The sequence below is a fragment of the Pectinophora gossypiella genome, chromosome 20, assembly GCF_024362695.1.
Source record: "Pectinophora gossypiella chromosome 20, ilPecGoss1.1, whole genome shotgun sequence".
NCBI classification, from domain to species: Eukaryota; Metazoa; Arthropoda; class Insecta; order Lepidoptera; family Gelechiidae; genus Pectinophora; species Pectinophora gossypiella.
In genome coordinates this window covers 22,957-47,743 of record NC_065423.1, presented here as the reverse complement: position 1 = coordinate 47,743, position 24,787 = coordinate 22,957, and the positions used below count along the sequence as shown (strand labels likewise).

The 24,787-nt window shown below is 62.6% G+C and overlaps 3 protein-coding genes across 3 annotated transcripts; all 3 read left to right on the top strand.

The window, feature by feature from the left end:
* The first annotated feature begins 1,306 nt into the window (after window positions 1-1,306).
* LOC126376367 (uncharacterized) lies at window positions 1,307-3,643 on the top strand. The gene has a single exon (XM_050023690.1). The coding sequence runs from the start codon at window positions 1,307-1,309 to the stop codon at window positions 3,641-3,643; it is 2,337 nt and encodes a 778-aa protein (XP_049879647.1).
* A 1,229-nt stretch (window positions 3,644-4,872) lies between these two features.
* LOC126376365 (uncharacterized) lies at window positions 4,873-7,239 on the top strand. Its single transcript, XM_050023689.1, has one exon. It carries the CDS (start codon window positions 4,873-4,875, stop codon window positions 7,237-7,239), a length of 2,367 nt encoding a protein of 788 aa, XP_049879646.1.
* Window positions 7,240-18,416: 11,177 nt separating this feature from the next.
* On the top strand, window positions 18,417-20,888 carry LOC126376364 (uncharacterized). The gene is made up of 2 exons (XM_050023688.1): window positions 18,417-20,639; window positions 20,688-20,888. Exons 1-2 carry the CDS (start codon window positions 18,417-18,419, stop codon window positions 20,886-20,888), a joined length of 2,424 nt encoding a protein of 807 aa, XP_049879645.1.
* The last annotated feature ends 3,899 nt before the right edge of the window (window positions 20,889-24,787 follow it).

The window sequence follows — 24,787 nt, the reverse complement described above, 5'->3', positions numbered from 1 at the left end:
CCTAACACTGATGCGGGTCTCTCCCTGTGTGTCCTGGACCAGAGGAGGAGGGCACAACAGGGGAGACCCTGGGACGATAAGACCCGTGAGGGCATTACATCGGTGCCTTGCACCGTAAGAGCCGCGGGCGGCAGACTCGGGGGAGTCTGTCGTACCTAACATCTGGCTCGAGTTGGCGTTGCGTGTGTGTTCCCCGCACGCCACTCATTCCCGATTGAGATGGGGCCTATCAGGCCATCCACCACCGGGTCGCGGAAGCATGCTTCGGCGATTCCCGGGTCCCGGTAACACCGTGGACGGGAAGGAACACCGTTGGTTTTTAGTGGGTATACCGGGTGGCGACACCCGGGGAGTCCCACATAACCACGTCGTCCCCCCGGGCGGCGTGGTATGCGTAACGCATTTTCCAACGTAAAAAAAATAAAAAAAAAAAAAAAAAAAAAAAGGTTAGGTTAGGTTAGGTTAGGTTAGGTTAGGTTAGGTTAGGTTAGGTTAGGTTAGGTTAGGTTAGGTTAGGTTAGGTTCCCCCCCAATGGATTCTCGCCTTGTCGTGGCGGGGGGGCTCAGTAGCTGCATCGGCGGGTGCCGCTTTAGCCCAATGATGCAGTGAAGCTAAGAAGAATCCAGCGCGGCGGTGGCAAAGTCCACTGCTGCGCAACCCGTAACCCTTAGCGCTTTGTGGTGGGGCGCCAAAGGAACGGGGGCCGCTTCCACATTGAGTGGAGGGGGCCGCGAGGAGACAACCTCTGTAAAAAACCGCCGGGAGGAGGCGTTTTTCGCCTTGCGCGCGGCGGTCGTTCGTATTGCACGGCGGCCGTCGGGCCACCCGCAACCCTCGGTATTCCGAGGCGTGGGGGCCGCTCCCACACAAGTGGGGGGGGGCCGCGAGGAGACAACCTCTTTAAAAAATCCACCCGGAGGAGGAGGGCGCGTAGCGCCGTCGGTGACGGGTTCGGCGGCCATGAATACATGCCCGTCGGACAGGCTTCGGCCACCGTCGCCAAACTTGTTATCCTGGTCAGGTGTCGTGGACATGTCTCGCGGCCTACCAGGACCAAGGGGCTTGCCTTGGTCGGCCGGCCCAAGAGGAGCCAACCTCAATAAAAAACCCCCAAAGTCCCGGCGTTGAGGTGCCTTCGGGCCTTCGCGCGGCGTCGGGGCGCCGGAAGGTGGCGGAGGGGGTATTCTCCGCCAGCTAGCGACCAACCCTGGGGCACCTCCCGCACCCCAGTGGTATTAGGGTTATCCGGGTACAGGGGGCACTGCCCGGATGGACCACCCTTTCCCCCATACTCGTGGGACTAAAATGGACAATTTAAAAACTAATGCAGTCGATGCGTCGAAGCTGAAAAAGATAGGGCGAGGAGATGGAACGGGAGATTTTAAGAGTGCTCAGGCACAGCAGCATACCGGCCTTCATGCGGACACTAAGTTCGCGGGGCATACTGTGGCGCAACCGGGATCCACCACCCCGGAAGCGCTGCAGCGCCCTGGCCAAGGCGCTTGCGCCGCACGTCCCTGTAAGGGGATAGACGAGGGAGGAGATGATTTCGGGAGGCCGATCCCTAGCGGCAGGGATCGGGTACCCGAAATCGAGAGAGAGAGGCGGCTCAGCGTAGTGCTAACGCGCTGCGACACGCCTATCGCCGCGAAGACTGCTAGCCGGGAGGAGGAGTCTATGGACTCGGACGACGACTCCTCTAGCGCTAGCATGATCACGGTGGGGTCGGAGGTGTCGGGCCCGAGAAGACTCTTCCTAAAAAGGAATAGGTCGGACCCCGAGGCCGAAGAGTCGGACTCGCCTGGGTCGCTCCTTGAGGGGGCAGGCCACAGGTCTAAAAGGGGAAGAGGCCGCCCCTCCTCCACTGGGAAGTATGTCGGCCTGGCCGCAGCCAGGGCGGCATACAACCAGGAGCTGGCCGAAAGCCTGCGGCTGGAGGCAGAGGCTGAGGTAGCAGGGATGGCTCGGAACCTGAGGGAGGCTAGGGCCTCTTTACAGCCCAGCCCCCACCTTGCTGCCCAAGAGGAGGATGCCGAGCAGACGAGCGCTGCACTGGCCAGCGTTGTGAAGGCTTCGCTGGAAACCATTACAATGGTCGCCACGAAGTCTTCGCAGCTGAAAGGGACATACGTCCGGGCCCTGAAGGATGCGGTGAGGGGCATCCAGGAGGCCGTGTCCCAAATCAGGGAGCGGACGATGTCCGAAGAGGTCATGCGGCTGGAGGCCGCTAACTCCAAGCTCACGAGGGAAGTCGCCGATCTGCGCCGCGACTTGCAAGAGTTGCGGCAGCGACCCTCCCAGCCTCAGAGCTCGGAGTCAAGCCTCCGGCAGATACTGGAGGAGACAGCCCGCGCCAACGCTGAGATGTTCGGCAATATGCTGAACGCTCGGTTGGCCGGGATTGAAGATCGTCTCCTCCCGGAGCCCCGCAGGAGACCTCCGCTCGCAGCGGACGTCAGAGGCGCCAAGGCAGACCCGGCTCACCCTGAGCCAGCGGGGGCCCCGGCCGCCTCTACAAGCGGTAGTGGCCGCCCCATGGCAGGGCCAGGCGTAAAGCCAAAGCCCGCCAAAGAGGCTCCCACGAACAGCCAGGCCTCTTCTGCTCCCCCTTCTTCGGGAAAGAAGGGGAAGAGCAAGAAGAAGAGCCTGGCTGCACAGGAGGCAGCAGAGGCTCGGCGTCAGCCTGCCTCTACACCAGCGATGGAGCCGTGGACCGCCGTTGTTGGCCGAAAGGCCAAGAACAAGGCGGCCAAAGCGGCCAAAGCGGCCAAAGAGCCGCAAAAGCCTCGGCCCACGGCCCAGAAGAGGGCAAAGCTCCGGACACCAAGAACGGCAGCGGTATCGCTGACGTTGGTGCCCGGAGTCGAGGAGAGAGGCGTAACATACGCCTCTATCCTCTCCGATGCCAAGCGGCGCGTCTCCCTAGCGGACCTCGGAATCAACAACATGAGGTTCCGCAGGGCGGCGACGGGTGCGCGCCTGCTTGAGATCGGAGGGGAGGACTCGGCGGCTAAGGCGGACTCTCTGGCTAAAAAGCTGCGAGAGGTCCTGAGTCCCGACGCGGTCAAGGTCGTCCGCCCAGTGAAGCGCGCGGAAATCCGCGTCACTGGGCTGGACGACTCAGCCGACGCCATTGAGGTGGCCGACGCAGTGGCCAAAGAAGGAGGGTGCGCGGTCGACGACGTGAAGCATGGGCGGATCGTCGTCGGGCCGAGAGGTGACGGCTCCCTCTGGGTCAGCTGCCCAGTCGCGGCCGCCAAGAGGCTGTCCGACTCTGGCCGACTACTGGTCGGGTGGACGTCGGCCAGAGTAAGGCTCCTCGACCCCAGACCGGCGCGGTGCTACCGCTGTCTGGAGCCCGGGCACCTCGGAGCAAAGTGCTCCTGCGAGGTTGACCGCAGCCGTCTGTGCTTCCGCTGCGGTCAACCCGACCATCAGGCGCGGGACTGCACGGCTGAGCCCCACTGCCCCGTCTGTGCGACGGCAGGCAAACCGGCGGCTCATTCCATCGGTGGCAGCGGATGTATTTCCGCCGCCACAAAGCCGGCAGCCAAAAGTCCCAAGAAGGGTGCGCGGAAGCCGAAGCGGCCAAAGCGTAAGGCCAAGAGGGCCGGGGCGGAGCAGATGGACACCGTTCCTTGAATGGACAGAGCTCCGCCCTAAAGGGGACCTGTGGACGGTGGTCGGGGGACCGCCGTCCACAACATAGGTCCCGTGCTGTAGGGCTGCCCAAGTGTTCCGGGCAGCCCTCGGCGGTGGGGGAGGCGCTTGTTGCGCTCCCATAGGCGCTGGGCCCAAGAGGGCATCCGCCGGCGGGGACGCGGTTGTGTGCAGCTGCGTTCCCGTGTCCCCGCCACATGGCGGCGAGGAGGAACACCGTTGGGTTTTAGTGGGTATACCGGCTTTTCCGGGGAGTCCCACATAACCACGTCGTCCCCCCGGGCGGCGTGGTATGCGTAACGCATTTCCCAACGTTAAAAAAAAAAAAAAAAAAAAAAAAAAAGGTTAGGTTAGGTTAGGTTAGGTTAGGTTAGGTTAGGTTAGGTTAGGTTAGGTTAGGTTAGGTTAGGTTAGGTTAGGTTAGGTTAGGTTCCCCCCCAATGGATTCTCGCCTTGTCGTGGCGGGGGGGCTCAGTAGCTGCATCGGCGGGTGCCGCTTTAGCCCAATGATGCAGTGAAGCTAAGAGGAATCCAGCGCGGCGGTGGCAAAGTCCATCGCTGCGCAACCCGTAACCCCTTAGCGCTTTGTGGTGGGGCGCCAAAGGGGTCGGGGGCCGCTTCCACATTGAGTGGAGGGGGCCGCGAGGAGACAACCTCTGTAAAAAACCGCCAGGAGGGGGCGTTTCGCCTGCGCGCGGCGGTCGTTCGTATTGCACGGCGGCCGTCGGGCCACCCGCAACCCTCGGTATTCCGAGGCGTGGGGGCCGCTCCCACGCAAGTGGGGGGGGCCGCGAGGAGACAACCTCTTTAAAAAATCCAACTGGTGGAGGAGGCGTTCAGCGCCGTGGTGACGGGTTCGGCGGCCATGAATACATGCCCGTCGGACAGGCTTCGGCCACCGTCGCCAAACTTGTTATCCTGGTTAGGTGTCGTGGACATGTCTCGCGGCCTACCAGGACCAAGGGGCTTGCCTTGGTCGGCCGGCCCAAGAGGAGCCAACCTCAATAAAAAACCCCCAAAGTCCCGGCGTTGAGGTGCCTTCGGGCCTTCGCGCGGCGTCGGGGCGCCGGAAGGTGGCGGAGGGGGTATTCTCCGCCAGCTAGCGACCAACCCTGGGGCACCTCCCGCACCCCAGCGGTATTAGGGTTATCCGGGTACAGGGGGCACTGCCCGGATGGACCACCCTTTCCCCCATACTCGTGGGTCTAAAAATGGAATTTACAAAAAATAATTTAGCCGAAATTTCGGAGCTGAGAGGAGGAGGCAGAGAGGGAGAAAAGGGAGAAGTTGAAGGAGAAAAAAGGAAAACGCGTGCTCAGGCACAGAAGACTTGCGGCCGTGAAGCGGGCACTAAGTCCGCGGGGCACCCTGCGATGCAACTGGGAACCACCACCCCGGAAGCGTTGCAGGGCCCTGGTCTAGGCGCTTGCGCCAGCCGTCTCCGGAAGGGGACTGATGAGGAGGGAGTTGACTCCGGAGAGCCGATCCTTAGCGGCAAGGATCGGCTACTCGAAGTCGAGAAGGGGCGCCGACTAAGCGTTGTGGTAACACGATGCGACACGCCAGTCACCGCGAAGTCCGCTAGCCGGGAGGAGGAGTCTATGGACTCGGACGACGACTCCTCCTGCACTAGCATGGTGACTGTGGGGTCGGAGCTGTCGGTTGGAAAACGGTTCCTGAAAAGGAACCGGTCAGACCTCGAGATGGAGGAGGACTCGGGTGACTCTGCTGGGTCGCCCCTTGAAAGGGAGGCTATTAGGTCCAAGAGAGGGAGAGGACGCCCGCCCTCCACCGGGAAGTATGTGGGCCTGGCCGCAGCCAGGGCCGCATATAACCGGGAGCTGGCGGAGAGTCTCCGGCTTGTGGCCGAAGCGGAGGTCGCTGACGTGGCTCGAGGAGCTAGGGAGGCTAGGGCCTCTCTACAGCCCAGCCCCCAACCAGCGACTCAGGAGGAGGAAGAGCAGCAGACGTCCGCTGCCTTAACTAATGTTGTGAGGACCTCGCTGGAGACCATTACGATGGTCGCCACCAGGTCCTCTCAACTTAAGGGGACGTACGTTCGGGCCCTGAAGGACGCCGTAAAGGGCATCCAGGACGCAATGTCCCAGATCAGGGCCCGGACAATGTCGGATGAAGTTACGCGGCTGGAAGCCGCGAACTCCCAGTTGAGGAAGGAGGTCGCTGACCTGCGCCGCGACCTCCAGGAGTTGCGGCAGCGACCAGCTCAACAACATCCAGAGCCAGGTCTCCGGCAACTGTTGGAGGAGGTCTCTCGGGCGAATGTCGAAGCGTTCGGCACTATGCTGAACGCTAGACTGGCCGGCATTGAGGACCGCCTCCTGCCGGAACCCCGTCGACGGCCGCCACTTGCAGCAGACGCCAAAGCTGCCAGGGCAAACCCTGCTCCCAAAGAGCCAGCGGGGGCCCCGGTCGCTCCCACAAGCGGCAGTGCCCGCCCCATGGCAGGGCCAGGCGCAAAGCCAAAGCCCGCCAAAGAGGCTCCCACGACCAGCCAGGCCTCTTCTGCTCCCCCTTCTTCGGGAAAGAAGGGGAAAAGCAAGAAGAAAAGCCTGGCTGCAAAGGAGGCAGCAGAGGCACGGCGTCAGCCTGCCTCCACACCGGAGGAGCTGCCCTGGACGGCAGTTGTCGGCCGAAAGGCCAAAGCCAAGGCCAAGGCGGCCAAAGTTGTGAAGGAGTCGCCAAAGGTCCAGCCCACGGCGCGCGCGAAGGTGAGGCTCCGCACGCCCAAGACCGCAGCAGTGACGCTTACCTTGATGCCAGGGGCCGAAGAAAGGGGCGTCACATATGCGTCTATTCTTATGGACGCTAAGCAGCGCGTCCGTCTTGCGGACCTCAAGATTGATAGCTTGAGGTTCCGCAGGACAGCAACCGGGGCTCGTATGCTGGAGGTTGGGGGCGAGGCCTCCGCTGAAAAAGCGGACTCCCTGGCCAGCAAACTCAAGGAGGTTTTGAGCCCTGAGGCGGTCCGGGTCGCCAGGCCTGTGAAGCGGGCGGAAATCCGCGTCACAGGGCTGGACGATTCGGCTGACGCTTTTGAGGTGGCGGAGGCGATTGCCAAGGAGGGAGGGTGCTCCTCCGAAGCAATCAAGTGCGGCAGGATGGTGGTGGGTCCGCGGGGAGACGGCTCCCTCTGGGTGAGCTGCCCCGTCACCGCTGCCAAAAAGGTGGCCGGCTCCGGCCGGGTCCAGGTCGGATGGACCTCGGCAAGAGCGAGGCTCCTCAGCCCAAGACCCATGAGGTGCTTCCGCTGCCTGGAGCCGGGCCATATGGGGGTTAAGTGCTCCTGTGAGTTCGACCGCAGCCGACTGTGCTTCCGCTGCGGACAACCGGACCACAGGGCACGAGATTGTGACGCCGAGCCTCACTGCCCAGTGTGTGAGACTGCGGGCAAGCCGGCGTCACATTCGATCGGTGGGAGCGGCTGTATTTCTGCGGCAAACCAGCCAAAGAACCAGGCCCCCGAGAGGAAGAGCGCCCCGAAGACCAAGGGGAAGCGCAAGGCCAAGAAGGCCAAGGCCAAGAAGGCCGGGGTGGAGCGGATGGATACCATTCAATGAATGGATCCTGCTCCACCCTAACGGGGACCTGTGGACGGTGGTCGGGGGACCGCCGTCCACAACATAGGTCCCGTGCTGTAGGGCTGCCCAAGTGTTCCGGGCAGCCCTCGGCGGAGGGGGAGGCGCTTGTTGCGCCCCCCATAGGCGCTGGGCCCAAGAGGGCATCCGCCGGCGGGGACGCGGTTGTGTGCAATTGCGTTCCCGCATCCCCGCCACATGGCGGCGAGGAGGAACACCGTTGGGTTTTAGTGGGTATACCGGGTTTCCCGGGGAGTCCCACATAACCACGTCGTCCCCCCGGGCGGCGTGGTATGCGTAACGCATTTCCCAACGTTAAAAAAAAAAAAAAAAAAAAAAAGGTTAGGTTAGGTTAGGTTCCCCCCCAATGGATTCTCGCCTTGTCGTGGCGGGGGGGCTCAGTAGCTGCATCGGCGGGTGCCGCTTTAGCCCAATGATGCAGTGAAGCTAAGAAGAATCCAGCGCGGCGGTGGCAAAGTCCACCGCTGCGCAACCCGTAACCCCTTAGCGCTTTGTGGTGGGGCGCCAAAGGGGTCGGGGGCCGCCTCCACATTGAGTGGAGGGGGCCGCGAGGAGACAACCTCTGTAAAAAACCGCCGGGAGGAGGCGTTTCGCCTTGCGCGCGGCGGTCGTTCGTATTGCACGGCGGCCGTCGGGCCACCCGCAATCCTCGGTATTCCGAGGCGTGGGGGCCGCTCCCACACAAGTGGGGGGGGCCGCGAGGAGACAACCTCTTTAAAAAATCCACCCGGAGGAGGAGGGCGCGTGGCGCCGTCGGCGACGGGTTCGGCGGCCATGAATACATGCCCGTCGGACAGGCTTCGGCCACCGTCGCCAAACTTGTTATCCTGGTTAGGTGTCGTGGACATGTCTCGCGGCCTACCAGGACCAAGGGGCTTGCCTTGGTCGGCCGGCCCAAGAGGAGCCAACCTCAATAAAAAACCCCCAAAGTCCCGGCGTTGAGGTGCCTTCGGGCCTTCGCGCGGCGTCGGGGCGCCGGAAGGTGGCGGAGGGGGTATTCTCCGCCAGCTAGCGACCAACCCTGGGGCACCTCCCGCACCCCAGCGGTATTAGGGTTATCCGGGTACAGGGGGCACTGCCCGGATGGACCACCCTTTCCCCCATACTCGTGGGACTGAAAATGAATGTATCTAAAATTAATATAGTCGATGCGTCGGAGCTGGGAAAGATAGGGCGGAATGAAGATGGTACGGGAGAATTTAAGCGTGCTCAGGCACAGATGGTCACTGGCCGTGAAGCGGACACCAAGTCCGCGGGGCAACTTGTGTCGCAACCGGGATCCACCACCCCGGATGCGTCACAACGCCCTGGCCTAGGCGCTTGCGCCAACCGTCCCTGTGAAGGGACAGAAGAGGGAGGAAGCGACTCCGAGAGACAGATCCCAAGCGGCAGGGATCTGGCACTCGGAATCGAGAAGGAACGCCGGCTGAGCGTGGTTTTGTCGCGCTGCGACTCACCCGTCACCACGAAGGCGGCTAGCCAGGGGGAGGAGTCAATGGACTCAGACTCCTCCTGTGCAAGCATGGTGACGGTCACGTCAGAGAGGTCCGACCTAAGGAGACCGTTCCTTAAAAGGAACCGGTCGGACCCCGAGCTGGAGGACGATTCAGGCGACTCTGTTGGGTCGCCCCTCAAAGGGGCGGCTCACAAGTCGAAAAGGGGAAGAGGACGCCCGGTGTCAACTGGGATGTATGTTGGCCTGGCCGCAGCCAGGGCAGCATACAACCAGGAGCTCGCCGAGAGCATCCGGCTTAGTGCCGAAGCGGAGGTTGCTGGCGTGGCTCGAGGCGTAAGGGAGGCTCGGGCCTCTTTACAGCCCAGCCCCCTAATGGAGGTACAGTCTCCGGAGGAGGCGGAGAAGACGAGCGCCGCCCTCACTGGCATCGTCAAGGCCTCGCTGGAGACCATTCTGATGGTCGCCAGCAAATCGTCCCAACTTAAAGGGACCTACGTCCGGGCCTTAAAGGAGGCAGTGAAGGGGATCGAGGAAGCGGTGTCCCTCATCAGATCCCGGAACGCTTCGGAGGAGATCCTGCGCTTGGAGACCGCCAACGCGCAACTGGCGAAGGAAGTAGCAGACCTGCGTCGCGATCTGCAGGAGTTACGGCAGCGACCGGCCCAGTCTGAGGAGCAAAGTCTCCGGCAGCTGCTGGAGGAGTCGGCCCGTGCGAATGCCGAAATGTTCGGCAATATGTTGAACGCACGGATGGCCGGCATCGAGGGCCGACTCCTTCCAGAGACTCGCGTGCGGCCCCCGCTTGCAGCGGACGCCAAGGCTGCCAGGGCAAACCCTGCTCACAAAGAGCCAGCAGGGGCCCCGGTTGCTTCCACCAGCGGTGGTGGCGTCCCTGTGATTGGACCAAGCTCGGGCCAGCGGTCCAAGAAGGCCACCAAGGAGGCAACTAAGGAGACCGGAAACAGCAGCCAGACTCCCTCGAAACCCCCTCTTGCGGGGAAAAAGGCCAAGAAAGGCAAAAAGAAGAGTCTGGCTGCTATGGAGGCCGCGGAAGCACGAGCTCCGACTGCTCCTGCACCAACGACGGAGTCGTGGGCCGCAGTTGTTGGCCGCAAGGTTAAAAACAAGGCGGCCAAAGCAGCCAAAGAGGCACCAAAGCCTCGGCCCACGGCCCAGAAGAAGACGGTTCTCCGGACACCAAGAACAGCGGCGGTGACGCTAACCTTAGTACCCGGAGTTGAAGAGAGAGGTGTGACGTACGCGTCTATCCTCTCCGATGCCAAGCAGCGTGTTTCCCTCGCGGACCTCGGCATTGAAAATGTGAGGTTCCGCAGAGCAGCGACGGGTGCACGCCTGCTTGAAATCGGAGGGGAGGACTCGGCGGCAAAGGCGGACTCACTCGCTAGAAAACTCCGTGAGGTTCTGAGCTCCGATGCGGTCAAAGTCGTCCGCCCAGTGAAGTGCGCGGAGATCCGCGTCACTGGGCTGGACGACTCAGCCGACGCCACTGAGGTGGTAGATGCGGTGGCCAAGGGAGGAGGGTGCTCGGTCGACGAGATTAAGCATGGGAGAATGGTCATTGGCCCGAGAGGCGACGGCTCTCTCTGGCTTAGTTGCCCGGTCGCGGCCGCCAAAAAGGTAACCGATTCTGGCCGGCTACTGGTTGGGTGGACCTCCGCGAGAGTAAGGCTCCTTGGCTCTAGACCGACACGGTGCTACCGTTGTCTAGAGCCCGGGCATCTGGGAGTCAAGTGCTCTTGCGAGGTCGACCGAAGCAAGCTGTGCTTCCGGTGTGGCCAGCCGGGCCACAAGGCGCAGGATTGTGTGGCCGAGCCCCACTGCCCAGTCTGTGCGGCGGCGGACAAACCGGCGGCTCATTCTGTCGGCGGCGGCGGATGTATCTCCGCTGCCAAAAAGCCGATGGCTAAGGCCCCGAAGAAGGGCAAAAAGAAGCCCAAGGCCAAAAAGGCCAGGGGAGAGCGGATGGACACCAATCCATAAATGGCATCCATCCGCTTTCTGCAGACCAACGTCAACCACTCCGCCAGGGCACAGGACCTACTGGCCCAAACCATGGCGGAGTGGATGATAAACATTGCCGTGGTCTCTGAACCGTATGTGGTTCCGACCCGGTCTGATTGGATCGGAGACCGCAATGACTCGGTGGCCATATTTGCCTCTGCTGCTGGTGGCTCCCCTCCCTTTGATAAAGTAGCAAAGGGTAGGGGTAGCGTACTAGCCGTCGTTGGTGGAGTCGCCGTCGTGGGGGTCTACTTTCCGCCGAGTTGGCATCTAGCCGACTTCGAAAGGGCCCTCACGGAGGTGGGCGCGCTAATTGCGCAAGTCTCCCCCCTCCCCGTGGTCGTCGCGGGGGACTTCAATGCCAAATCCACGGCTTGGGGATCGCCCGCGACGGACGCGAGAGGAGAGGAGTTGGAGGATTGGGCGGCTACGTCGGGCCTGACAATCGTCAACCAGGGCTCGGATAACACTTGTGTCCGACAACAGGGGGGGTCTATCGTAGACTTAACGTTTGCGACCCCCTCTCTGGCCCGGCGAATTTTACGATGGAGGGTGGAGGTAGACGTGGAGACACTGTCGGACCACCGGTACATCCGGTTCGATGTCTCCGCGTCTGCCACCACAACGCCACCAATGGTCCGCCCCTCAACGGGGGAAGGCCCGCGGTGGGTGCTCGGGAGGCTCGATCGGGAGCTGGCGGGAGAGGCTGCCATCGTAGAAAGCTGGATAGATGCCAGCCCTGCTGAAGACGTTGATGCGGGAGCGGAGCTGCTCGGCGCATCACTGAAGAACATCTGTGATGCGTCGATGCCCAGAGCCAGACCGCTCCCCTCACGTCGGCAGGTATATTGGTGGCGTGCCGAATTGTGCCAACTGCGCAAAACCTGCGTTGCTGCACGACGCAGATATGCACGGTGCCGGAGGCGTCGCACTCGCGACACGGCTTTGGAGGACGCCCTGTACTCACAATACAGGGCTGCCTGCAGCGTCCTCCAGACTGCCATTTCGCGGGCCAAACAGGAGTCCTGGGAGGAGTGGCTTGCCACCCTAGACCGGGACCCCTGGGGCAGACCTTACCGGGCAGTGAGGCGGAAGCTCCGGCCCTGGGCTCCGCCACTCACCACGACTCTCGATCCCCAGTTGGTCGAGAGCGTGGTGCAGTCGCTGTTCCCGAGTCGGGCGTGGTCTGCCCGGCCTGTGGCCGCCACGGTAGAAGAAGAGGTTCGGCCAGTGTCCGAGGCGGAGCTGCGACACGCCGCGGCGAAACTCCGCCTAAAGAAGGCCGCTCCGGGGCTGGACGGTGTGCCAGGGCGCGTACTCGCCCTAGCACTGTCGGAGCTGGGGAGCCAATTCCAGGCCCTGTTTACCGAGTGCCTGGTGCAGGGCCGCTTCCCCAGCTCCTGGAAAGAGGGGAAACTCGTCCTTCTTAGGAAGGACGGCCGTCCGGCGGACCAACCGTCAGCCTACCGGCCGATAGTGTTGCTTGGCGAGACAAGCAAGCTCTTTGAGCGCGTGCTAGTCCATCGTCTCGCCGAGCACATAGAGCTGCACGACGCCCAGTTCGGCTTCCGCGTCGGCCGGTCGACCGTGGATGCGATCACTCGCGTCAAGGAGCAGGCGGAGGAGGCGGTCGCCCAGGGTGGCGTGTTGTTGGCGGTGTCGTTGGACATATCCAACGCCTTCAACACGCTTCCCTGGGAAGCAGTAATGGCGGCGCTAGCCCATTTTGGAGTTCCCGTCCACCTGCAAAGGTTGGTGCGGGATTACTTTGACGGGCGAGCCGTGGCGTACCCGACGCGAAACGGCTGGGCACGCCGTGTTATGTCGTGCGGTGTTCCACAGGGTTCGGTCCTGGGACCGTTCCTGTGGAACATCGGGTACGACTGGGTGCTCCGCGGGGCCACGTTGCGAGGGGTCAGCGTAACGTGTTACGCCGACGACACTCTTGTGTCGGCCCGCGGCAGCACTCACCGAGAGGCCGGCGTCCTCGCCACGGCAGGAGTGGCACAAGTGGTGCACCGCATTCGTCACCTAGGACTAGAGGTGGCCCTCCATAAGTCGGAGGCTCTGGCTTTTCATGGGCCACGGAATGCGCCACCGCCGAATGCCCGTATTGTAGTCGGGGGAACCTCCATCGCCATCGGGTCGACGATGAAGTACCTGGGACTCGTCCTCGATGGCAGATGGAGGTTCGAAGAGCATTTCCGGCGCTTGGCCCCAAAACTGGTGGCTGCAGCCGGAGCGCTCGGAGGAGTTCTCCCGAACCTGGGAGGTCCTGGAGGATCTTGCCGCCGCCTATACATCGGCGTGATAAGATCTATGGCACTATACGGTGCGCCCATATGGGCGGAATCCCTGAACGCCCGGATCCGGACCTTGCTGCGGCGACCGCAGCGGGTCATGGCGATCAGAGTGGCCCGGGCGTACCGTACGGTGTCATACACCGCGGCCTGCTTAATAGCGGGCAGTCCGCCGTGGGAGCTCGATGCTCGGGTTCTCACTGCGGTCTACAGGCGGCGCGCTGAAGCCATCACCAACGGCAACCTCCCGCACCCCCGGGAGGTCGAGCAATGGAGGGAGGAGGCTCGAGCTACTCTCTTCCAGCAGTGGAAGGAGGAGCTGGAAACCCCGGACGCCAGCCGGGAATTAGTAGCGGCAATCCGTCCCGTACTACGGGAGTGGGTTGAGTGCCCAGGCGCTCCCAGCTACCACCTCACGCAGCTCCTCACCGGGCACGGGTGCTTTGGTGGGTACCTGTTTGGGGTGGTTGGCAGGGAACCCACTGCAGACTGCCATCACTGCGTGGGCAACACCGTGGACACGGCACGGCACACGCGCGAGGCGTGCCCCGCTTGGGCGGTCCCTCGCGCTGCCTTGTCCGCGGTGATAGGGGCGGACCTCTCGCTGCCGGCCATGGTCGCAGCCATGATAGGCAGCGAGGAGGCCTGGAGAGCGGTCGCCACCTTCGCGGACATAGTTATGTCCCAGAAGGAAGCGGCGGAAAGGGAGCGAGAAGACTCTGTCGACTCGCTCCCGATTCGTCGCAGGCGACCGGGAAGGCGGCGACTGGCGCACCGGGTCGCGATAGACCTCGCGCCGCCTTGACGGGGACCTGTGGACGGTGGTCGGGGGACCGCCGTCCACAACATAGGTCCCGTGCCGTAGGGCTCCCCAGTGTTCCGGGGCAGCCCTCGGCGGAGGGGGAGGCGCTAGACGCGCTCCCATGGGCGTTGGGCCCGTATGGGCATCCGCCGGCGGGGACGCGGTTGTGTGCAGCTGCGTTCCCGTGTCCTCGCCACATGGCGGCAAGGAGGAACACCGTTGGTTTTTAGTGGGTATACCGGGTGGCGACACCCGGGGAGTCCCACATAACCACGTCGTCCCCCCGGGCGGCGTGGTATGCGTAACGCATTTTCCAACGTAAAAAAAAAAAAAAAAAAAAAAAAAAAAAAAAAAAAAAAAAAAAAAAAAAAAAAAAAAAAAAAAGGTTAGGTTAGGTTAGGTTAGGTTAGGTTAGGTTAGGTTAGGTTAGGTTAGGTTAGGTTAGGTTAGGTTCCCGTGTGGAGTTGCTGATCTCCCATCGGGCGCGTCCCCAGGTGGCGGATAGGGGAATGCCCTCCCAGTAATGGGGGGGTACCGGCTTCGGCCGGCGCGGACCAAAACAGCGTGGTGGAGTCGCTCTCGCTCGTGGCCCTCTGCAGGGACGAGGTGGTGCGCAGAGTGGACACAGGAGGGCGACTATCCGACGGCGTCTCTGGCTTCGGCCAGATGACAGGGGCTTCGGCCCCACCGTTGGCAGGGGCGGCGGGTCCGGCAGCAATGCCGGGCAATGGCTTCGGCCACCGTCGGCCCGACCCGTAGCCCAGACGCAATGCTGTCTGGAACGGGGGCCGCCTCCGCACTGAGCGGAGGGGGCCGCGAGGAAGAAAACCTCTGAAAAAATCACCGTAAGCCTAAGTTTGTGGTGCCCGGCGAGGGGCTGTATGGTCTGACGCTCAGGCCGTTAGGGCACCCCAGGGAGCTCACCCTGGTTAATAAAAGAGACCGCCAGCTGAGGCTCAGCTACTATGGATAAAGCGATCAAGAAAGTTAATACCCACGCCGGTAGCCAGGAAACTGGTGAATCCGGTCTAAGGTCCCCGATCGTATGTGGGGGGGACTGCGACCGCTTCGTGGGCTCACCGAGCTCCCGTGAACAAGGACTGGACAGGGTAGACTTCTACCCGGCGTTCAACGCCAAAACCGGATATGACACTCGCGCATCAACACCGTCTGCGCTTCCCGAAGCGCGGGTGGTGTTGGAGCGCCTATCCCCTGACGTGACCCCAGCACCAAGTGCTGAAGTTGCTGCCCCTGGGCCAAAAGCCCAGAGACGGCCAAGACGGAGCGGTCCTAGCCTCGTTTCATCTTCGGATGAAACGAGTAGTCTACGGACCGTCTGCTCCATGGAGAGCCTATCCTCCCTCCCAGAGGGCACACTGTGGCGCAAGCGCAAAACAGTTGTGCTCTCGGACCCGTCCTCTGACGAGGGGGACCGAGCTCCGGTTACGGAGCTCGGTTCACCCGTCATGAGGGCGCGGGCCAAGAGAGGTAGAGGTCGCCCTCCCACTACCGGAGAATACGTGGGTCTGGCCAAGGCCAAAGCGGAGCTCAACCGCGCCAGGCGGGAGGAGCTCCTGCTTGAGGCTGAAATGGCGGTGGCTGAGTCAGCCAAAAAAGTCTTCGGCCTACGAAGCTCCGGCACACTGCCGGAAACAGTGACGATGGTGGCAGGAGCTGATCCCGCCCCTACACCTGGTACAGAGACGGTCGCCGCTCTGTACCAGAAGGCGAAGGATGCTGCCGGCGTTATCGAAAACGTGGCTAGCAAGTCGGGCAGATTAAAGGGCACTTTCGTCCGTGCCCTAAGGGACTCCACCAGACTTATTATGGAGGTCCTGGACGTTCTCCGCTCCACGTCGGTGAGCGAGGAGACGCGCAATCTGCAGGCCGAGAACTCTCGCCTGCAGAAAGCGATCGACGACCAAAGGAAGGAGATGGAGACCCTTCGTCTGGAGATGCCCCTAGTGAGGGAATCGCTGGGCGCATCTCAAAGCATGAGACCGCCAGCGCCAGCGCCTGCACCGCCAATGGAGACCTCGCTCGTCTCCGAGAGCCCGCTCCCGGAGCCGGCCCCAAGGGCTGCAGGCGCCAAACCGGCAAAGAAGACGGACCCGCCGCTGCGCAAGAGCAGTAGAGCCACGTCCGATACCGACGGAGACCTTGCCGCGCAGATCATAAGCCAGGTGGGGTTTATGATCGATGCGAAGTTGGCAGGTCTAGAGGACAGGCTCCTGCCTCCAAAGACGTTGCGCCCCCCGTTAGCGGCGGACCGCAAAAACGCGCAGACCTATGCTGCTGCGGCTAGGACTCCCGCTGCCTCGGCGAGGACTCCCGCAGCAGTAACCAAGAAGGCGACTGCCACCGCAGCCGGCACCACACGTGCCACGCCGCTCGCGGCCTCTCAAGGCCCAGCCGCGGCTGCTAGTGGCCCTACCTCTGCCCCCCCCAAGAAGAAGAAGAAGAGGGGCCCCAGGGGGAGGAAGAAGGGGAAGAAGGGAGGGAACGGCGGCCAAGTCGAGGCCCAACCCCTGCCTTCCGGGTCTGCCGGCGACGGCTGGACCACCGTCGGCAAAGGCCGAAAGAAGAAGGCGGCTCCCACACAACAGCGCCCAAAGGTGCCCAAGATGCGCACACCCCGCACAGCGGCGGTAGTGCTGCATCTACAACCGGCGGCAATGGAGGGGGGAACCACCTATGCGGATGTCCTGAGGACGGCCAAGGCCAAGGTGAATCTCCAGAGCCTGGGGATAACCAACCTCAGGATCCGCAAGGCGGTGACCGGCGCGAGAGTGTTGGAGCTCGCGGGCGCAACGAGCGCCGAGAAGGCCGACACCCTGGCTGAAAAGCTCAGGGAGTCGATGAGCGGGGACGTGGTGAAAGTCTCCAGGCCCATAAAACGCGCAGACATGCGCATTGTGGGCCTGGATGACTCCGTCTCCGTTCAAGAGGTGGTGGAGGCAGTGGCCACGGCCGGCGGATGTGCGACCGACGCCGTCAGGACCGGTGTCATTCGCGAAGGCGCGGGTGGCATGGGCTCCCTGATGGTGAGCTGCCCTGTAGCAGCTGCTAAAAGGGTAGCCAAGGGTCGCCTCCTTGTCGGCTGGACCTCTGTCCAGGTGAGGGTGCTGGAGCCGCGTCCGCTGCGGTGCTTCCGATGCCACGAAACCGGACATGCGCACGCCATGTGCGAGTCCGAGGTGGACCGGAGCACCCAGTGTTTCCGATGCGGCCAAACCGGCCACCAGTCCTCACAGTGCTCCGCTACCCCGCACTGCACAGTGTGCGAGGCGGCGAGAAGACCGGCGGAGCACCGATTGGGCAGTTCAAAATGTACTGCCCAAACGAGGAACAAGCGGAAGGTTCGCGATGGCCCTCAGGCCTCCTCGCGACCTTCCCGCCCGCAGGCCGCGGGACGAGTTGGTACTGAGCCCATGAATACCAACTGACGGCTCTGTGGGTGTGGTGATGGTCTCGGTCTCGTCCTGGGAGACCGGGGCGGGAGACCAGACCAGCTTGTGTGGAAGCTCACTTCCACCACCGACGCACGCCGCTCAGATGAGCGGAGCGGGGCGGGGATGGCGGGCGGATGTCGGCCATCTTTCGCCCAAACACCGACGCGGGTCTCACCCTGTGTGCACTGGACTAGGGGAGGAGTGCACATAAGGGGGAGACCCAGGGAGCCACGGGCGGCAGACTCGGGGGAGTCTGTCGTTCCAACTTTCAACTGGCTCGAGTAGGCGTTGCGTGCGTGTTCCGCGCACGCCACTCACGACGAGGCGAGGCCTTACAGGCCACCACTGCCGGGTCGCGGAAGAATGCTTCGGCGATTCCCGGGTCCTGGCACCACAGTGGAAAAGTAGGAACACCGTTGGGTTTTAGTGGGTATACCGGGTGGCAACACCCGGGGAGTCCCACATAACCACGTCGCCCCCCCGGGTGGCGTGGTATGCGTAAAGCATTTCCCAACGCTAAAAAAAAAAAAAAAAAAAAAAAAAAAAAAAAAAAAAAAAAAAAAAAAAAAAAAAAAAAAAGGTTAGGTTAGGTTCCCGTGTGGAGTTGCTGATCTCCCATCGGGCGCGTCCCCAGGTGGCGGATAGGGGAATGCCCTCCCAGTAATGGGGGGGTACCGGCTTCGGCCGGCGCGGACCAAAACAGCGTGGTGGAGTCGCTCTCGCTCGTGGCCCTCTGCAGGGACGAGGTGGTGCGCAGAGTGGACACAGGAGGGCGACTATCCGACGGCGTCTCTGGCTTCGGCCAGATGACAGGGGCTTCGGCCCCACCGTTGGCAGGGGCGGCGGGTCCGGCAGCAATGCCGGGCAATGGCTTCGGCCACCGTCGGCCCGACCCGTAGCCCAGACGCAATGCTGTCTGGAACGGGGGCCGCCTCCGCATTGAGCGGAGGGGGCCGCGAGGAAGAAAACCTCTGAAAAAATCACCGTAAGCCTAAGTTTGTGGTGCCCGGCGAGGGGCTGTATGGTCTGACGCTCAGGCCGTGAGGGCACCCCAGGGAGCTCACCCTGGTTAATAAAAGAGACCGCCTGCTGAGGTTCAGCTAAAAATGGAAAAAGCGCTCAAGAAAGATAAAATTACCCACGCCGGCAGCCGGGAAACCGGTGAATCCGGTCCAAGGTCCCCATTCGTATGTGGGGGGGACTGCGAACGCTTCGTGGGCTCGCAGAGCTCTCGTCAACCCGAGACAGACATGGCGTTAAACGCCCCCACCGGACAAGACTCTCGCGCGTCAACACCGTCTGCGCTTTCCGAAGCGCGGGTGGTGTTGGAGCGCCTACCAACCACGGATTTGACTCCAGCACGAAGTGCTGATGGTGCTGTTCCTGGGCCAAAAGCCCAGAGACGTACAAGGCGGACCGGTCCTAGCCTCGTTTCATCTTCGGATGAAACGAGCAGTCTACGGACCGTTTGCTCCATGGAGAGCCTATCCTCCCTCCCAGAGGGCACACTGTGGCGCAAGCGCAAAACAGTTGTGCTCTCGGACCCGTCCTCTGACGAGGGGGACCGAGCTCCGGTAACGGAGCTCGGTTCACCCGTCATGAGGGCGCGGGCCAAGAGAGGTAGAGGTCGCCCTCCTACAACCGGAGAGTACGTAGGTCTTGCCAAGGCCAAGGCTGAGCTCAACCGCGCCAGGCGGGAAGAGCTCATGCTGGAGGCTGAAATGGCGGTGGCTGAATCAGCCAGAAAGGTCTTCGGTCTTCGAAGCTCCGGCACACCGCCGGAGACAATGACGAAAGTGGCAGGAGATAATCCCGCCCCAGCACCTGGTACAGAGACGGTCGCCGGTCTCTACCAGAAGGCGAAGGATGCTGCCGCGGTCATAGAGAACGTGGCCAGCAAATCGGGCAGACTAAAGGGCACCTTCGTCCGTGCCCTAAGGGACTCCACCAGGCTCATCATGGAGGTCCTAGACGTTCTCCGCTCCACGTCGGTGAGCGAGGAGACGCGCAAACTGCAGGCCGAGAACTCTCGCCTGCAGAAAGCGATCGACGAGCAGAAGAAGGAGATGGAGACACTCCGGCTGGAGATGCGCCAAGTGAGGGACTCGCTGGGCGCATCTCAGAGTATGACACCGCCAGCACCAGCGCTTGCACCTCCAACGGAGACCCTGCCTGTCTCTGAGAGCCCGCTCCCGGAGCCGGCCCCAAGAGTTGCAAGCGCCAAACTGGCGAAGAGGACAAACCCGCCGCTGCGCGAGTGCAGTAGAGCCATGTCCGATACCGATGGAGACCTTGCCGCGCAAATCATAAGCCAGGTGGGCTTCATGATGGATGCGAAACTGGCAGGTCTCGAGGACAGGCTCCTGCCTCCCAAGACGAAGCGTCCCCCGCTAGCGGCGGACCGAAAAAACGCGCAGTCTTACGCTGCTGCGGCCAGGACCCCCGCTGCCTCGGCGAGGACCCCCGCAGCAGTAGCCAAGAAGGCGACTGCCACCGCAGCCGGCACCACACGTGCCACGCCGCTCGCGGCCTCGCAAGGCCCAGCCGCGGCTGCTAGTGGCCCATCCTCCACACAGCCCCAGAAGAAGAGGAAGAGGGGTCCCAGGGGGAGGAAGAAAGGGAAGAAGGGAGGGAATGGCGGCCAAGTCGAGGCCCAACCCCTGCCTTCCGGGTCTGCCGGCGACGGCTGGACCACCGTCGGCAAAGGCCGAAAGAAGAAGGCGGCTCCCACGCAACAGCGCCCAAAGGTGCCCAAGATGCGCACACCCCGCACAGCGGCGGTAGTGCTGCATCTGCAACCGGCGGCAATGGAGGGGGGAACCACCTATGCGGATGTCCTGAGGACGGCCAAGGCCAAGGTGAATCTCCAGAGCCTGGGGATAACCAACCTCAGGATCCGCAAGGCGGTGACCGGCGCGAGAGTGTTGGAGCTCGCGGGCGCAACGAGCGCCGAGAAGGCCGACACCCTGGCTGAAAAGCTCAGGGAGTCGATGAGCGGGGACGTGGTGAAAGTCTCCAGGCCCATAAAACGCGCAGACATGCGCATTGTGGGCCTGGATGACTCCGTCTCCGTTCAAGAGGTGGTGGAGGCAGTGGCCACGGCCGGCGGATGTGCGACGGACGCCGTCAGGACCGGTGTCATTCGCGAAGGCGCGGGTGGCATGGGCTCCCTGATGGTGAGCTGCCCTGTAGCAGCTGCTAAAAGGGTAGCTAAGGGTCGCCTCCTAGTCGGCTGGACCTCTGTCCAGGTGAGGGTGCTGGAGCCGCGTCCGCTGCGGTGCTTCCGATGCCACGAAACCGGACATGCGCACGCCATGTGCGAGTCCGAGGTGGACCGGAGCACCCAGTGTTTCCGATGCGGCCAAACCGGCCACCAGTCCTCACAGTGCTCCGCTACCCCGCACTGCACAGTGTGCGAGGCGGCGAGAAGACCGGCGGAGCACCGATTGGGCAGTTCAAAATGTACTGCCCAAACGAGGAACAAGCGGAAGGTTCGCGATGGCCCTCAGGCCTCCTCGCGACCTTCCCGCCCGCAGGCCGCGGGACGAGTTGGTACTGAGCCCATGAATACCAACTGACGGCTCTGGGGGTGTGGTGATGGTCTCGGTTTCGTCCTGGGAGACCGGGGCGGGAGACCAGACCAGCTTGTGTGGAAGCTCACTTCCACCACCGACGCACGCCGCTCGGATGAGCGGAGCGGGGCGGGGATGGCGGGCGGATGTCGGCCATCTTTCGCCCAAACACCGACGCGGGTCTCACCCTGTGTGCACTGGACTAGGGGAGGAGTGCACATAAGGGGGAGACCCAGGGAGCCACGGGCGGCAGACTCGGGGGAGTCTGTCGTTCCAACCTTCAACTGGCTCGAGTAGGCGTTGCGTGCGTGTTCCGCGCACGCCACTCACGACGAGGCGAGGCCTGACAGGCCACCACTGCCGGGTCGCGGAAGAATGCTTCGGCGATTCCCGGGTCCTGGCACCACAGTGGAAAAGTAGGAACACCGTTGGGTTTTAGTGGGTATACCGGGTGGCAACACCCGGGGAGTCCCACATAACCACGTCGCCCCCCCGGGTGGCGTGGTATGCGTAAAGCATTTCCCAACGCTAAAAAAAAAAAAAAAAAAAAAAAAAAAAAAAAAAAAAAAAAAAAAAAAAGGTTAGGTTCCCGTGTGGAGTTGCTGATCTCCCATCGGGCGCGTCCCCAGGTGGCGGATAGGGGAATGCCCTCCCAGTAATGGGGGGGTACCGGCTTCGGCCGGCGCGGACCAAAACAGCGTGGTGGAGTCGCTCTCGCTCGTGGCCCTCTGCAGGGACGAGGTGGTGCGCAGAGTGGACACAGGAGGGCGACTATCCGACGGCGTCTCTGGCTCCGGCCAGATGACAGGGGCTTCGGCCCCACCGTTGGCAGGGGCGGCGGGTCCGGCAGCAATGCCGGGCAATGGCTTCGGCCACCGTCGGCCCGACCCGTAGCCCAGACGCAATGCTGTCTGGAACGGGGGCCGCCTCCGCACTGAGCGGAGGGGGCCGCGAGGAAGACAACCTCTGAAAAAATCACCGTAAGCCTAAGTTTGTGGTGCCCGGCGAGGGGCTGTATGGTCTGACGCTCAGGCCGTTAGGGCACCCCAGGGAGCTCACCCTGGTAAATAAAAGAGACCGCCTGCTGAGGTACAGCTAAAAAATGAAGAAAGCGCTCAAGAAAGTTAATATTACCCACGCCGGCAGCCGGGAAACCGGTGAATCCGGTTCAAGGTCCCCAATCGTATGTGGGGGGGACTGCGAACGCTTCGTGGGCTCACAGAGCTCCCGTGAACCTGAGACGGACTCGGCGTTAAACGCCCCTACCGGATATGACTCTCGCGCGTCAACACCATCTGCGCTTTCCGAAGCGCGGGTGGTGTTGGAGCGCATAACCCCTGACATGACTCCAGCACCAAGTGCTACCGATGCTGTCCCTGGGCCAAAAGCCCAGAGACGGACCAGACGAACCGGTCCTAGCCTTGTTTCATCCTCGGATGAAACAAGTAGTCTACGGACCGTATGCTCCATGGAGAGCGTGGCCTCCCTCCCAGAGGGCACACTGTGGCGTAAGCGGAAAACAGTCGTGCTCTCGGACCCGTCCTCTGACGAGGGGGACCGAGCTTCGGTAACGGAGCTCGGTTCACCCGTCATGAGGGCGCGGGCCAAGCGAGGTAGAGGTCGCCCTCCAACCACTGGGGAATACGTTGGCCTTGCCAGGGCCAAAGCGGAGCTCAACCGCGCCATGCGGGAGGAGCTCTTGCTTCAGGCCGAGAAGGAGGTGGCCGAATCGGCCAAGAAGGTCTTCTGCCTCCGAAGCTCCGGCACACTGCCGGATGCTGACGCGGAGTCAGCGGTACGCGATCCCGACGCAGATCCTGGTACAGAAACGGTCGCCGATCTGTACCAGAGGGCGAAAGACGCGGCCGCGGTGGTCGAGAGCGTGGCTGCCAAGTCAGGTCGACTGAAGGGCACCTTCGTTCGCGCCCTCAAGGACTCCGCGAAGCTGATCGTCCAGGTCCTGGACGTTCTCCGCTCCACGACGGCGAACGAGGAGACGCGCAATCTGCAGGCCCAGAACTCCCGCCTGCAGAAAGCGCTGGACGATCAGCAGAAGGAGATAGAGTCCCTTCGGCTGGAGATGCGTCAAATGAGAAACTCATTTGGCGCGTCTCAGGATATGACGCAGCCAGCGACAGCGCCTGCACCTCAAATGGAGACGTCGTCTGTCTCCGAGAGCCCGCTCCCGGAGCCGGCTCCCAGAGTAGTGCGCGCCAAGCCGGCCAGAACAACGGACCCGCCGCCGCCTGAGAGCAGTCGAGCCGTGTCCGATAAGGATGAGGACCTTGCCGCGCGAATCATCAGCCAAGTTGGCTTTTTGGTTGACGCGAAACTGGCAGGTCTGGAGGATAGGCTCCTGCCTCCCAAGGTGTTACGCCCACCACTTGCGGCGGACCGCAGAAATGCGGCAACGTATGCGGCTGCGGCCAGGACTCCCGCTGTACCAGCGAAGACCCCCGCCGTAGCCGCACCTAAGATGATGAAGAAGGTGACTGCCACCGCAGCCGGCACTACACGTGCCACGCCGCCCGCGGCCTGTAAAGGCCCAGCCGCGGCTGCTAGTGGCCTCACCTCCAAACCTTCCCCTAAGAAGAAGAAGAAGAGGGGTTCTAGGGGAAGGAAGAAGGGTAAGAAGAAGGCGGGGACCGGCGGCCAAGTCGAGGCCCAATCCCAACCTTCTGGGTCTGCTGGCGATGGCTGGACCACCGTCGGCCAAGGCCGGAGGAAGAAGGCGGCTCCTCAACAGCCACAACGCCCCAAGGTGCCCAAAATGCGCACGCCCCGCACAGCGGCGGTTGTGCTGCATTTGCAGCCGGCGGCAGTGGAGGGCGGTACCACGTACGCGGATGTCTTGAGGGTGGCTAAGGCAAAGGTCAATCTCCAGAGCCTGGGGATAGCCAACCTCAAGATCCGCAAGGCGATGACGGGTGCAAGAGTGCTGGAGCTCGCGGGCGCCATGAGCGCCGAGAAGGCAGACACCCTGGCTGAAAAGCTCAGGGAGTCAGTGAGCGGGGACGTAGTGAAAGTCTCCAGGCCCATCAAACGCGCAGATATGCGCATTGTGGGCCTGGACGACTCCGTCACCGCTCAAGATGTGGTGGAGGCAGTGGCCACGGCCGGCGGATGCGCGACGGACGCCATCAAGGCCGGTGTCATCCGCGAAGGCGCGGGTGGCATGGGCTCTCTGATGGTGAGCTGCCCTGTAGCAGTCGCTAAAAGGGTGGCTAAGGGTCGCCTCCTGGTCGGCTGGACCTCTGCCCAGGTGAAAGTGCTGGAGCCGCGTCCGCTGCGGTGCTTCCGATGCCACGAAACCGGACATGCGCACGCCATGTGCGAGTCCGAGGTGGACCGGAGCACCCAGTGTTTCAGATGCGGCCAAACCGGCCACAAGTCCTCACAGTGTTCCGCTCCCCCGCACTGCACAGTGTGCGAGGCGGCGAGAAGACCGGCGGAGCACCGTCTGGGCAGTTCAATATGTACTGCCCAGTCGAGGAGCAAGCGGAAGGTTCGCGATGGCCCTCAGGCCTCTTCGCGACCTTCCCGCCCGCAGGCCGCGGGACGTGTCGGGGCTGAGCCCATGAACACGAACTGACGGCTCTGTGTGGTGTGGTGATGGTCTCGGTTTCGCCCCGTGCAAACGGGGCGGGAGACCAGACCAGCTTGCGTGAGGGAATTTCACTCCCACCACGGATTCGGTTTCGGGGCGGGGATGGCGGGCGGATGTCGGCCATCTTTCGCCCAAAAACCGATGCGGGTCTCACCCTGTGTGCACTGGACTAGAGGAGGAGGGCACATAAGGGGGAGACCCAGAGAGCCACGGGCGGCAGACTCGGGGGAGTCTGTCGTTCCAACAACAACCGGCTCGAGTAGGCGTTGCGTGCGTGTTCCGCGCACGCCACTCACGA

What these genes read in the sequence shown, in the direction of transcription:
- LOC126376364 (XM_050023688.1), top strand. Translation starts at nt 18,417, where the DNA reads ATGGAAAAAGCGCTCAAGAAAGATAAAATTACCCACGCCGGCAGCCGG. An exon ending in ACGCCATGTGCGAGTCCGAG is followed by an intron (nt 20,640 to 20,687) that starts GTGGACCGGAGC and finishes ACCGGCCACCAG; the next exon opens with TCCTCACAGTGCTCCGCTAC.
- LOC126376365 (XM_050023689.1), top strand. Translation starts at nt 4,873, where the DNA reads ATGGAATTTACAAAAAATAATTTAGCCGAAATTTCGGAGCTGAGAGGA.
- LOC126376367 (XM_050023690.1), top strand. Translation starts at nt 1,307, where the DNA reads ATGGACAATTTAAAAACTAATGCAGTCGATGCGTCGAAGCTGAAAAAG.